We start from the raw sequence: 13215 nt of genomic DNA on the forward strand, positions 1-13215 counted from the left end.
TAATTTTACCCTGAACCTCTCCATAAAATAACAGCATTATTGAGACACACCTCACTTATTATATAATTCACCCACATAAAATACATAATTAAGTGCGTTTTAAGCATGTTCACAGGATTATGTAACCATCAACTAATTTTAAAGTTGCCTTTTTTTTTTTTTTTTTTTAAGTAATCTCTATACTCAATGTGGGGCTTGAACTCATGACCGTGAGATCAAGAGTCAGATGCTTTTCCAACTGAGCCAACTGGGAGCCCCATCAATATAATGATTTTACAACATGTATGTCGCTCTTAAAAGAAATTCCATATCCATCAGCAGTCAGTCCTCGTGGCGTAATCCTTTTCCTCTACTTACACTTATTCTTGGGAAACTAGTTCCACAAAACCACAACCTTTGATTTATACTAAACAAAATTACTAATTTTTCATCAATAAGGGTTTCTCCCTGGTGTTAGAATCCATGGTTTAATGACTGACATGCTTCATGAATCCAAATCATCCTGCCACTCAAACCTTGCCTCAATGACAATCAGAATATCTGGTTGAGGGTCTGTGTTGTACTAGTTTGATTATTTTCATTGCCCTCCTTCAGACCACCTCTTTCTTATGGTCTTCCTTAGACCACAAAGACTACCTTTGTGTGTACCATTCCTGATGTAGAAGTTCCACAACTTGGTGTGAGGGTAGTGGAATGTCTTCTATTTGGTTTCAAAGACTCTCTTCCCAAAGTATACTAGTGCCTTGGGATCTTCTACAATGAAAGTGAAAACCACATTTTGGCAAATTCTTGCAGACTTTCAACATGTTCCTATAGCTCCTCTACTGGCTTAGCCTTTCAGCAAATGTCACTGAATACCTGGAAAAGTATCTTGGACTACTCCTTTGGAATGATTCTACAAACATTTTGTAAATAAGTCTGCTCCTAGTGCCACCTTTGGAGGATTCCACAGTGACCAACTCTTCATTCAGACAACTGCCTGTCTTTAGATAAAGTACTCAAGCTCATTAAGTCCAATTTTACCTGCATTTTGCTTTATTTGTTGATACCTGTTTTGGAGAAAACCTTTGATCCAAGCCCACTGGCCCCTGAATGAGGGGTAGACTCTCTGGAAGGCAGAGAGCAGGGAAGCAAAACCAATAGTAGAAGTGATACTTCTTTAGATCCTAGAAGAAAGAATATAAGAGGATTATAACCAATGATGAAACTGAAATGCATTCATTGATGTAATTCCCCAACACCACTTAAGACACATTGAGGTGCACAACATAGAATCACCTGGTCAGAAAGTCTTATCTCCAACAGAACTCAGGATAGAATACAGAATTTCTGTCTTTCTCCTAAAATATACCCACACACCAAACAATAATATATCATGATAAACATATTTATCATCTACTTGCTAAAGAAAGTGTTGACAATTATCATCATCACTGTGTAGTACACAAAACCATCCCAAGAGGTAACTATTATCCCATTTTACAGACAGAAAACTGAAGCTTATAGGGGGGTGAAGAAAAGAACTTCAGCCAAACAAAGATATTGATTAGTGGAGAGGGAAGCAGAATTCCATTTCCAAAATATCAGCTTCCTCCGCAGAACCACACATACTCAACGACCCATCTGGGGAGGCACAGCCACCAAACATGGTTATCGCTCTTCACAGTCAAATGAATTAGCATGGTATTGAAGAAGCTGTGCTATCCATAACCTATACATGCCTGAGATAATAACATGCTGCTTTCAGAAATACTTTGTTGGTGAAATTCAGGTCAATAATTATTAGGCACTTGCTATGTACAAGGTAATACATTAGACACTCTGACAATAAGAAGATAAATAAAACCCAGTCCAGCCCTTGGGCAGCTCACTCTCTATACAGGCAGAGATAAAGTGAGTCATGAGTCACAGAAGAGGTTCTAAGAGCAAAGGAGCATCAGCGATATGAGATTACATCTTCAGGGGTGTATTTGATGGCTCCCCCACCAGGGGAAGTGAGGCAGGGGCAATGACTCATGAAGCTGTTCTAGATAACTGTTTCCACCCAGGTTGGATGCTTTTGCCCTGAACTCTTGCAGCCTTTGTGGCCTGAATCACTCATATTGTGGGATCTCACAGTTATCTCAGTGTCTGGCAGCTTCTCCATCAGTCTGTTTATTTGGCTAATCAACGTTTCTTCTTTAATCTTACTAAGAATAAACAATAGATAGTTGTTTGATGACTTTTTGCGACAGATTTCACATACCATAAAATTTACCATGTTAAAATATACACCTGAATGTTTGTCTGGGGGTACTGACAAGGTTGTACCACCATCACTCAATTGCAGAACATTTTCATTGCCCCAAAAAGAAAACTCCAATAGTAGAAACTCCCATTAGTTTATTAGTCAGAAATACCCATTCACAGAATTCCCCATTCCCCCTTCTTCCCAACCCCTAGGAACCACTAATCTATTTTCTGTCTCAATGAATTTGACTATTCTGAGATTTTCATATAAATGAAATCATACTAGATAACTTTTTAAATAAATATAAATGTATACATAAATGTGTGTCTAGATGAGAAAGCCTAGTCATTATAGATTCCAGTCTCTAATTCTGCCATTAATTGATCAACTGACAATTCCCTTTTGACAATAGCAAAACAAACTACAAAATAGAAATTAATGAAGTGCCTGTTCCTTTGAATCCTAAAAACAGCAGAAAGAAAAGCAAAAGTACCTCCAGAGATTATACTCTCTTCTTTGTATTTAAATGATCTGTCATAACTGATCTTTAGTCAAAGGTTAAACAATTCAAGATGAAGGACTTCATAATTTCTAAGAAGCTTTATCAGATCATCTTCAAAAGTCAAAAGGCTTGAATTTCTTAGAATTCTTTTCAGGATACAAAGGATCTTGATAAAATTAAACACAAAGCCCTTTGTATTTGAAGATTTTAAAAGACAGAGACTTAATTTTTTTTGTTAAGGTAGGCTAAGAATGGTCAGTAAAAAGGGCAACAGGGCCAATACACGCGCTAACTCTAGGAAATGCCTTAAGACTTTAAGTAAGAGCTAATGTTATTTTTCTTATTAAATGCAAATTGTCAGATTCTACTAACTAGAATTCTTGGTACAGAAAATATATTGATGTTAAAATAACAAACCCAGAAATCTTTAACTAGCACCACTTATCTCTCTCTTAGTGGCAGATCTACAAAACTGCTCAAATTTACAGACAAATTATTAATGCCAAATTGCAGCTAGTAATCTCATGAAGAATTTAAACATTTTTCTATCTCCCCCACTATTACACAGAAAGCATTATAACTCGTTAGGAAATGTGCTCCTTATAGATAGCCAGCCTTTGGCATGACCTTCAGTATGACTTTTATCATTCTCTCCTTTGCCTTGGGCAGCAAATCAGGCAGCATTCAGAAGAAACAGGATTAGTTCATGGGGTAGGAAGAAAGGTAAGACCTATAACTTGGTGAAAGAAAGAGGTTAGTGGAGGAGAGGGGGGAGGGGAGGATGAAGGGAAGGGGAGGGAAGGGAAGGGAAGGGAAGGGAAGGGAAGGAAAAAGGAAAAGAAGAAAATAAAAAAAGAAAGAAAGGAAGGAAGGAAGGAGGAAGATAGATGTGGGGAAGAAGATTAATATTCAAAGCTGATGAAGCTGGTAAAACAGTACACTTAATACACATCAACGTCGATACGTTTATATGCCTTCTCTAGAGAATTTATCCTAAAGAAATAAAATGAACAGGAAAAAAAAATCGGTATGGCCAATATTGTTCACTGCAGCATTTTACAAAATAGTGAATATTAGAAACAACCTAGATGTACAAGAACCTATAGAACATACACTTGACAGAATATTATATAGTCAACCTAATTATAAAGGCTAAATTCATTTCATATGTAGATACATAGAGACATACACTCATGTACATATATGTGTACATACACCTGCATGTATGTGTGTTAAGTGTGTGTGTGTGTGTGTGTGGCTCATATCTCTATCATCAACCCTTTCATTTCCCCATATCACCCATCACCAAGACCAAGTCCTTCCCCCTACTTCCCTAGGCAGCAGATGTTACATTTACACAAAACATTTTTCTTTCTTAAAAAACCACAACTGTTGGGGGACCTGGGTGGCTCAGTCAGTTAAGCATCCGACTTCCTCTCGGGTCATGATCTCATGGCTGGTGAGTTCAAGCCCCACATCAGTCTCTGTGCTGACAGCTCAGAGCCTGGAGCCTGCTTCTGATTCTGTGTCTCCTTCTCTCTCTGCCCCTCCCCCATTTGTGCTCTGTCTCTATCAAAAATAAATAAATGTAAAAAAAAATTTTTAATAATAAAAAAAAAACAACACAACTGTGTGGACAAACTGTGTAGAGCAGTGTGAACTCCTCTAGTCCAGAAGCTGCTGGAGGATAGCCAAGATGTCATCTTTTTCTTATGGTGGTGGACCCAGCAACTGAGCCCCACAGACTATACTGAATAAAGACTTTAGCAACAAAGAACCACTATTCCCTGAAGCTGATTTTATTGTGTCCCGAATGACAAGACTTGCGTCACTGTGTTACATAAACCATGCAGTATGTAAGATCAGTAAGAATGAATTAATTTTGCACCGGTGATAAGTGCCAGCGCCTTCGGGCCACTAATCAAATGAGTGTTTCTTGACCAGCTCTGATTTAAATAACACCAGGTAATAGCTTCAGTGAGAAGCACACAGACTGCCCTATTGGCACCCAGGGCTCGGCCAGGGCATCTCAGCAGTCTAAATGTGACCGAGATTCTATTTACTTACTGCAAATGTCAAGAGGAGGAACTTGTTGAGGAGGACAGGGTTTTCGAGGGCAGCGCCCGATTTTATGGCTTCCCAAATCTGCCAGAAGAAAGAGAAGTGTCAAGGCAGGTTCTCAGGCCTCTCTGAGTTTCTCACTCTCAAGAGAAGCACAGAGGTGAAGAGCACCAGGGCCCAGCACCACTCACCCCAGGCAATAAAGTGGGTTGTTACCTCACTCTGGCCACTCTGCACGGCCTCTCCACCAGCCACACTCCATGAGGGGCCTGGGGAAACGGAGAGAATGCAGAGTCCTCCTCTCAGTGAGTCTCAGCATCCAAGGAGGCAACCAGGACATTTTCATGCCTTCATTATTTCCTCCAACAAATATTTACTAACTGCCTATTATCTACCAGGCACATCAGGATTACAGAATAAAAGACACAGTCCCTACCCTCAAGAAGCTTTGGGTCCCAGGAGGGAGACAGGCATAATTGTCTGAATGCACCAACAGGTAGGATGTGCTACTTCAAAAAGATGTGGAAATCTTGGGAGGAGCTCCAAACTGGGCTGGGGAGGTGGGAGGGAAAGGAAGCAGGAAGGGGTTCCGGGAAGCGGTGATTTGAACTAGGTATAGGGGATTTCTGGAAGTGTTGTTTGGGATTATCTTGCCCTGAGACAGGAAGGTAAGACAATGAGGAGTTGATGCATACTCAGCAAGTACTGTGGCCAGAAGCAGAAGCTGGCACTGGGCTGCAGCTGTTGATCACAAGATGTTTTAGTAGCTAAGATTAGCTGCTATACTTTGTGTTACTAAACAAGACAAATGGTTGCACCCACAGGAGCCACTGGGTGGAAGAGGGAAATTAGCAAAGAGAAGTTCCTGCTATTGACATGATCACCTTGGAGGAGCTGGACCAGAGAAGAGCAGGCCCCGCTTCTGATAAACTGAGAGGGTGGGAACTGCTGGGGAGTGTGGACAGGGGTGAAGGCTGAGCCCCAGCACAAGGGGTGGGATTTCTGTGGGAAGCAATCTGTGATTTTTGATGGTGGATGAGGACCTGACCCAACTCTTTGGAGACAGCCTTTTAAATGTGCAGCCACAGCAGAAGCCCAGGAGCAGTTGAGTGGCAGGCCAAGGACAACCATCATCACCTGGGACACAAGCTACATGCATCTCGAGCGATGTAAGGGATACCAAAGGCAGAAGACTTCCTTCTCTGACCATGGCACCCACCTAAATAAGACTCTTTCATTTAAGACTAGTGAGAAGACCACTCGATTAAGTGGGTTAGAGGGGATTGGGATAAACTGTCCTACCATTTTAATTCCTCACACTAACTCAGATATGAACAAGTTAAGGGAAAGACACTCCCGGCAGAGAGAACACCATGTCCCAAGGACAGAGGTGAGAACCAAAGTAGGTGGAGTAATTATAAGTGATTTGCTACGACAGGGTCAGAGAAGGTGAGGGCAAGAGTGACAGGAGATAAAAGCCACAGAGACCACAGAGGCCAGGCCACAGGTGCCTTGTAAATCAGATGGAATAGTTTATATTTAGCCTGAAGTATACTGGAGAGACTATGCGATCATTTCAGAGAGCATTACAGTGCTTAGGACTGGACTGGAAAGCCAAGGAGCACAAAGAACAGAGAACCCAAGGCCATGCAGACACAGGAATAGAACTCTCAGGGACAGGTCAAGCTGCTTCAGAATGCTAATTAGAGAGCAACAGCAAAGCTTTCACAACTGCCCTGTGATGAAACTCCTGCCTATCCCCAGCTGAAAGCCTGAATATCTTCTCCCTGACTTTCCCACCAACGCAGGAGAGCTGGGGAAATAAACCAAAGCCCACAACTATCTTCAAGTACCGACTATATGCTAGTTTCCATGACAGACGCATGCACCTGATCAGAGACACTGCGCCTACCGAGACCACGGAAAACAGAATACATACATCATCTTTTCCCAGCTAACCTCGTCTGCTGCTTGTTCCAAAAGTAGCTTCTTATCTGCGGCCTTGAAAGCCTCGAGTGTGTTGGTGTTAAAGAGCATTCCAATAGCCGGACAGCAGTGGGCTGGGGTGGGAGCACTCCTGGACACAGGAGAAACATGGTTAGGCAGGCACAGCCAGGACAGCATTGGGAGACAAAAGACAGTGCTCTGTAGGGCAAAGAGAAGATCAATCACACATTTCTTTGGGAAAAGATGAATATCCTCGCTTAGGAACTAAAAATAGGCACTGTGCGCGCGCGCACACAAACACACACACACACACACACACACACACACACACACACACACACAGCCTCTATATTCCCTTTACCCTAATCTCTTGGCATGTTGTTCTTCCACTGCCCCTCCTCCAGTATAAGTTGATTTCCTAGTTTTTACTGTTTCCCATCTTTAACCCGAAAGGGAAGCATCATTTATTGAACTTCTACTGTGCCAAGAACTACACAATGTTTGAATTTTCTTAACAGCTTTTTCTTTCAGTTAAAGCTTTAAGTAACTTGCCTAAGGTCACATAAAAATAGCCAGAGCTGGAATCTAAAGCCAGAACTAGCCCACTCCAAGGTAGTGGGCTGCCTACTGCCTACTCCCCACTCAAACCCTCCCAGGCCTCAAGGCTCTGCTCCAAACCCTTTCTTTCCAGGAGGCCCCTCCCATTTCCTCTGGTAATGGCTGGCACAGGAAACTGAGCGTCCCATTTTAGATTGTCATATACACCTAACTAGAGGACAGCAAGCTCCCTGCAGGCAGGGAACTCGTCTCCTTCTTCTGACTGTCCCCAGACCTCCCCAGCCCAAACAGGTTTCATGCAGAGCTGCTGCTAAGCAAACTCCTGGTGGTCGTCTGAGTCATACAGACAATATGTGTCATACCTGGGCTACCTACCAATCTGTTGTGTCACATGTGTGTCGCACTCTACACTGTCCCCTTATAGTCAAAATCAGGGGAGCAGAAGATGAGTTACTTCTGAATACAAATTCAGATGTGGAAACATCTGGTCTCTTCTCTGAAATGACTGATTTGTGTTTCAGAGGTTACATACGCCTAATATCGTTGTCAATTATAACTACTGCAGAGAGAATATACATTTTTAATGACTGCACTGATGGGAGCTGTGTGGTTTCAAAGACCTTGTGTCTCTTCACTTGGAGTCTGTGTAAAACTGGGTCCAAAAGGGCTGCAAGCAGAAGATCAAAACCTAGAAGAGGTGTGGAGGGGTGCAATGGGGGCAGAGGGCTCTGCCAAATGCTGTCTGTGGGGCTCAAATGTCAAATCCTGGGGAAAAAGTAACTTTACATGGTCAGAGCCTTCCCTTGGAGGGTGACAAGTCAGCAAACAGGTTGCTTCTCACAATGCTACTCTAATAAAATATTTTTCAGCCATGTGATAGGAGGACATCAAAGACAGTCTTAAGGAGAAAGAGACATCAAAAAGGGGCAAAACTCAGCCTAGAGGTTGGAGGAAGGAAGCACAGTGGTTGGCACATTAGGCCTTCTACATTCAGACTCGGCTTCAAGAAATTACTGCTGAAACAGAAGGAGCAAACCTCTGAGCTAATCTGATACTAGCACAAGAGGAAGGTACCCTTCTTCCTAAGTGCCCGAATGTCCCAGGTGTGTGAATGCAGTATCAAAGTGTCATCACAAGAATTTGAGCAACTGCCAGCACACTGGCCAGGCTCCTAGAACATCAGTACTCATGCAAGTTAATCAGAGCGGACAACCGAAGTCTCAAAGGAGAAGAACTTTTCATGAGTAAAGCTCTACCAGGGGATGTGGCCAAGGAAATAAATTTAAAGGGTGATAGTGGGAGGGAAAGCCATTCTGCCAATCTCTCCAAGTTCAAGTTCACTTGTTCTGCACAGAAGTGGCTCAGATGAGGAGTGGAAAGAGCCCTGGACTTGGAAACAAGAGAATGTGGTCCAAATCCTGGATCCTAGATACATATTAGTTTAGTTTCCTACAATTCCATTGATATGAAATGTCCAGAATAATCAAATCCATACACAGAAAGCAGATTGTGGTTGCCAGGCTAGGGGGAGGGGGCGGGGGACAGGGGTGGGAGGAGGGAAGAAGGGAGAGTAACTGCTAATGGGATTAGGCTTTCTTTCCAGAATGATGAAAATGTTCTGAAATTGGTGATGGCAGCAGCTCAACCTGGTGAATACACTAAAAACTGCTGAATTACACATTTTAAAAGGGTGAATTTTGTGGTATATAAATTATATCTAAATAAAGCTGCTAGGAGATCAGAATTAGAAATCTTCCCCATATAGTAAAGCCAACAGTGAATTCACAATGATATATAGACTAACCAGGTAAAGGATTGATCTTAGAAAGGCCTCTAGCTTGGGCCTGCTTGGGGATGCTACTTCTAGAAACTTGGCCTTCACTTCACTCAGTCTCACGGTGCTTACTGTGGAAAGTACTGAAGCTGGTTTGCACCTGTTATTTACACCTGGCCAAAGGCAGGCATGTGGCCAGAGCTTCCAGAACACACAGGCAGGGTGGTGGCCACGACAGGATAAATCCCCCAAAAGAAAGACAGAGGCTGTTCTTCACACCTGGAGGAACCTTTGCTCCACACGCACAGCTCTGCATGCCCTAGGAACCTAGGAAGTCATACTCAGCCTGGGGGCATGTGCCAGTATCTCTGCTTTCCCTAATAATCTGTGAGTTTCTGTTTGCAACATGTTCTAACAGAGTCCACCGGTGTCTCTCGACCACCCACACCACATCCCATTTTGACAGCCATGCATTTAGACTGCTTTCAACATTTCAAGTTATTTGAGCAACTAGCACACATCAGACGTGTTAGGGGCTAAGGAGTTAACGGAGACTAAGAGCCTGTGTCCCAGATGATTTTGCCTACGAGTCTTACATTCCTTAACTATTTTTTAAAGTTTTTTTTTTTTTAAGGGCAAAGGTTATGCCCTAATCATGTCCAACTTGAGGCTTAGAAAAGAAAATACTTCTTATGACTACAAAGTTCCTCAAGGGAAAGCCCAGAGAAACGAAAACTTTTTTTAATAAGTCAGTTTCACATTTATGCCGAGAATGTCCACCAAAATCTATTCTTTTCTTTTTAAACAGAAATAGAGTACATATGTGCAGCTTGTAGCTGGGCACCATGTTTCCCAGTCTTCCTTATAAGACAGGTAAGCCCTCACGCTCCTACCAATTAACCTAAGTGAAGGGAAGCATGTCTCTACCCGGCAAGGTAAAGTGACAATTCAGTTTTTTGGTTTGTTTGGGTTTTTTTTACTTTTTTTTTTTTAATGTTTATTTATTTTTGAGAGAGAGAGACAGAGTGTGAGCAGGGGCAGAGGAGGGGCAGAGAGAGGGAGACACTGAACTCGAAGCGGGCTCCAGGCTCCACATTGTCAGCACAGAGCCCAACATGGGGCTCAAATTCACGAATTGTGAGATCATGAGCTGAGCTGAAGTTGGACACTTAACTGACTGAGTCACCCAGGCGCCCTGTCATTTTTCTTTTTTTTTTTAAGTAGGCTCCACACCCAATGTGAGGCTTGAACTCATGACCCTGAGATCAAGAGTCGCATGCTCCACTGAGCCAACGAGATGCCCCTGACAATTCAGTTTCAAGCAAGCCCTCCAGAATGAGGCAGCCATAGTCCAGAACACTGGACTATTAAGTGGGCAAGAAATAAACCTCCTTTGTGTTTGGGCCATTACATTTGTGGGACTGGTTCAGCAGTACACCCTACCCAAAGACAGCAATCTCCAGTGAAAGATAGTTGATGCCTGACAAAATACTACTTCACCACTAACTGAGTCTAATATGTGTAGAGAGGAGGATCTTACGGTGCTAACTGCTGGCAGAGAGTCCCCATTAGGCTTCCGGGGACTCCAAGGATAAGGGATTGATCTGGGGCTACGTGAAGCTGAGATATGCCTGGCATCTATAAACGAGTACTAGGACTGAGAGCTTTTCAGCTGTGTCTTATTCTTCTCTGCATGCCCAGTGCCTACCATGTTCTATTGTTACAACACAGAGGAAGCAATCAATAAGTATTTCCAAAATAACGATTACCTCTTCACATGTATTACAGCACAGAGCACACTACAATGCAAATATTTGTTTTCTACCTCTATCCAGAGCTCTGTGTTTCCTAAGTCTTTGTGTTCCTAACACCTACACATCCTGCACTTATGAGACATTCAGTGTCTGATGAATAAATTTATAGATTTGCCCTACAAACCAAGCCAATGAACAGCAATAAAAACAAAGGAAGATTAATAATGAAAATAATTTGGATACGAAGAACTCCTTTCTTCTGTGGAGCTCCAAGCACTTTCATTAAACTCCCTAGCTGCCTTAGTCTGTTTGGTCTGCTGCAACAAAATGCCACCGACCAGGTGGCTTATTAACAACAGAAATTTATTTCTCATAGTTCTAGAGGCTGGAAGTCAAGATCAAGGTGCCAGCATGGTCAGGTTCTGGTGAAAGCCCTGTTCCCGTCACAGACTGCCCAAGTCTACCTCAAGGGGTAGAAGGGGCGGGTTAGCCGCCTGGGGGTCTATTATAAGGCACCAATCCCATTCATGAGGGGTCTGCCTCCTGACCTAACCTCCTCCTAAACGCCCCACCTCCTGATACCATCACCTTGGGCATTAGGTTTTCAACATACGAATTTGGACAGGGACACAAATACTAAGACCAAAGCACCAATCATCCTAAGACAGAGAGATTCAGAAAATCACAGACTTTTAAAAGCAGAAGGAACATCAGAAGCCAAGCACTCGAGATGAGGAAACTGAAGAGGAAGAAACTAAAAAGACTTATCCTAGGTAACAGAGTTAATCCAATGTAGATACAGGCCTTCCAGGTCCAGCTCCACCACTGGGGCCATGTCTCATTCCTGCTCATCCCCGCAAGGGCCCACCACACAGCCTTGCACACTGTGAGTATTCAACAGCACAATGAAAAAATATGACCAAATAGAGCAATTTATGTAAAAGTCATACCTGCACGATCACAGATTTTCTTATCTCCTTCAACCAAAATTTCTGGATCACTCAAGTGTAAGATGTTTGGATTTTGTTATCTGATCAAACCTAACTTCTGTGAACAGCTTTTTCTATAGTTGATTGTTCCAAAGGATAAAACTATTAAAATCTTCATTAAAACCAGTCTAGTGTCAGAATAAAGGTGGGAGCAAGTCTAGCTTGCAAGGAATGTTAGATTCTCCAGATCACATTAAAACTACACTGTTGATATACTCCCTTGATCATCTTCAGATAATTTAATGCTTGTACTCTGCTGGTTCTTTTCCTTATTATCTTGCAATTGCTTCAAAGGTAAGTTAGTCTCTACCAAAACAAGAGACCGATTACTAGGATTTGATTTGTTCTGACAAGCAATCACAAGGAATTTATTACAGAGCAAGAAACCTCTGAAGACAACAAGAAACACCAACACATACCTTTTAAAGGTATAAAGACTAATATATTTTTATCAAGACTGCATTTTATTTATCCTAAGCCATTCTTCCCCTCAAAGTATGGGGTATTATTTATCTCATATCAAATCTCTGACTTACCTGCTATAGAGGAAAGGGCTAATATCATCTTGGATTTATCTTATGCAATTAAATTTTGCAATTTGATATACAGGAATCAAATGCATTGACTTTTGGAGAGATTTAAAAAATACATTCTAAGGCTAAAATCAACAACATAAACAACAGGTGTTGTCAAGGATATGGAGAAAAGGAATCCTCATGCCCTGCTGGTGGGAATGTAAACTGGTACAGCCACTGTGGAAAACAGTATGGAGGGTCCTCAAAAAGTTAAAAATAGAACTACCCTACATTCTACCAATCACACTACTGGGTATTTACCCAAAGAATACAAAAACACTGTTTCAAAGAGATACATGCACCCCTATGTTTACAGCAGCATTATACAATAGCCAAATTATGGAAGCAGCCCAAGTGTCCATCAATTGACGTGTGTGTGTGTATGTGTGTGTGTGTGTGTGTGTGTGGATAATTGGATATAATGGATAAGGAAGATGTGGTATGTATGTATAATATATATGATGGAACATTATTTAGCCATAAAAAAGAATGAAATCTTGCCATCTGGAATGACATGGATAAAGCTAAAGAGTATAATGGGAGGTGAAATAGAGAAAGACAAATACCATATGATTTCACTCATATGTGGCACTTAAGAAAGAAAATTAATGAGCAAAGGGGATAAAAAAGAGAGAGAGAGAGAGAGAGACATCAAGAAACAGACTCTTAATTGTAGAAAACAAACTGATGATTGCCAGAGGGGCAGGGGATAAGGGCATGGGCTAAATAGGTGATGGGGACTGGGGAGTACACTTGGCACGGTGAGCACCAGGTTGACTCACTACATCGTATATCTGAAACTAATACAACACTGTATGTTAACTA

General features: G+C 42.1%; 1 protein-coding gene across 5 annotated transcripts in view; it reads right to left on the reverse strand.

Moving 5' to 3' along the window:
* The window catches only part of ATG7 (autophagy related 7), a 249423-nt gene that overhangs the window by 217274 nt on the left and 18934 nt on the right, over positions 1–13215 (reverse strand). For 4 of the 5 annotated variants that reach the window (XM_058725980.1, XM_058725977.1, XM_058725978.1 and 1 more), the window contains exons 4-6: positions 6753–6870; positions 4800–4877; positions 1050–1166 (exon numbers count right to left, since the gene is read on the reverse strand). In XM_058725980.1, coding sequence (XP_058581963.1) covers positions 1050–1166; positions 4800–4877; positions 6753–6870 — 313 coding nt within the window. Of the gene's footprint in view, positions 1–1023; positions 1167–4799; positions 4878–6752; positions 6871–13215 lie in introns of those variants that run through there. The other variant, XM_058725981.1, reaches the window with a different exon arrangement.

Source organism: Neofelis nebulosa, chromosome 4 (genome assembly GCF_028018385.1).
Source record: "Neofelis nebulosa isolate mNeoNeb1 chromosome 4, mNeoNeb1.pri, whole genome shotgun sequence".
In the NCBI taxonomy this organism is placed as follows: Eukaryota; Metazoa; Chordata; class Mammalia; order Carnivora; family Felidae; genus Neofelis; species Neofelis nebulosa.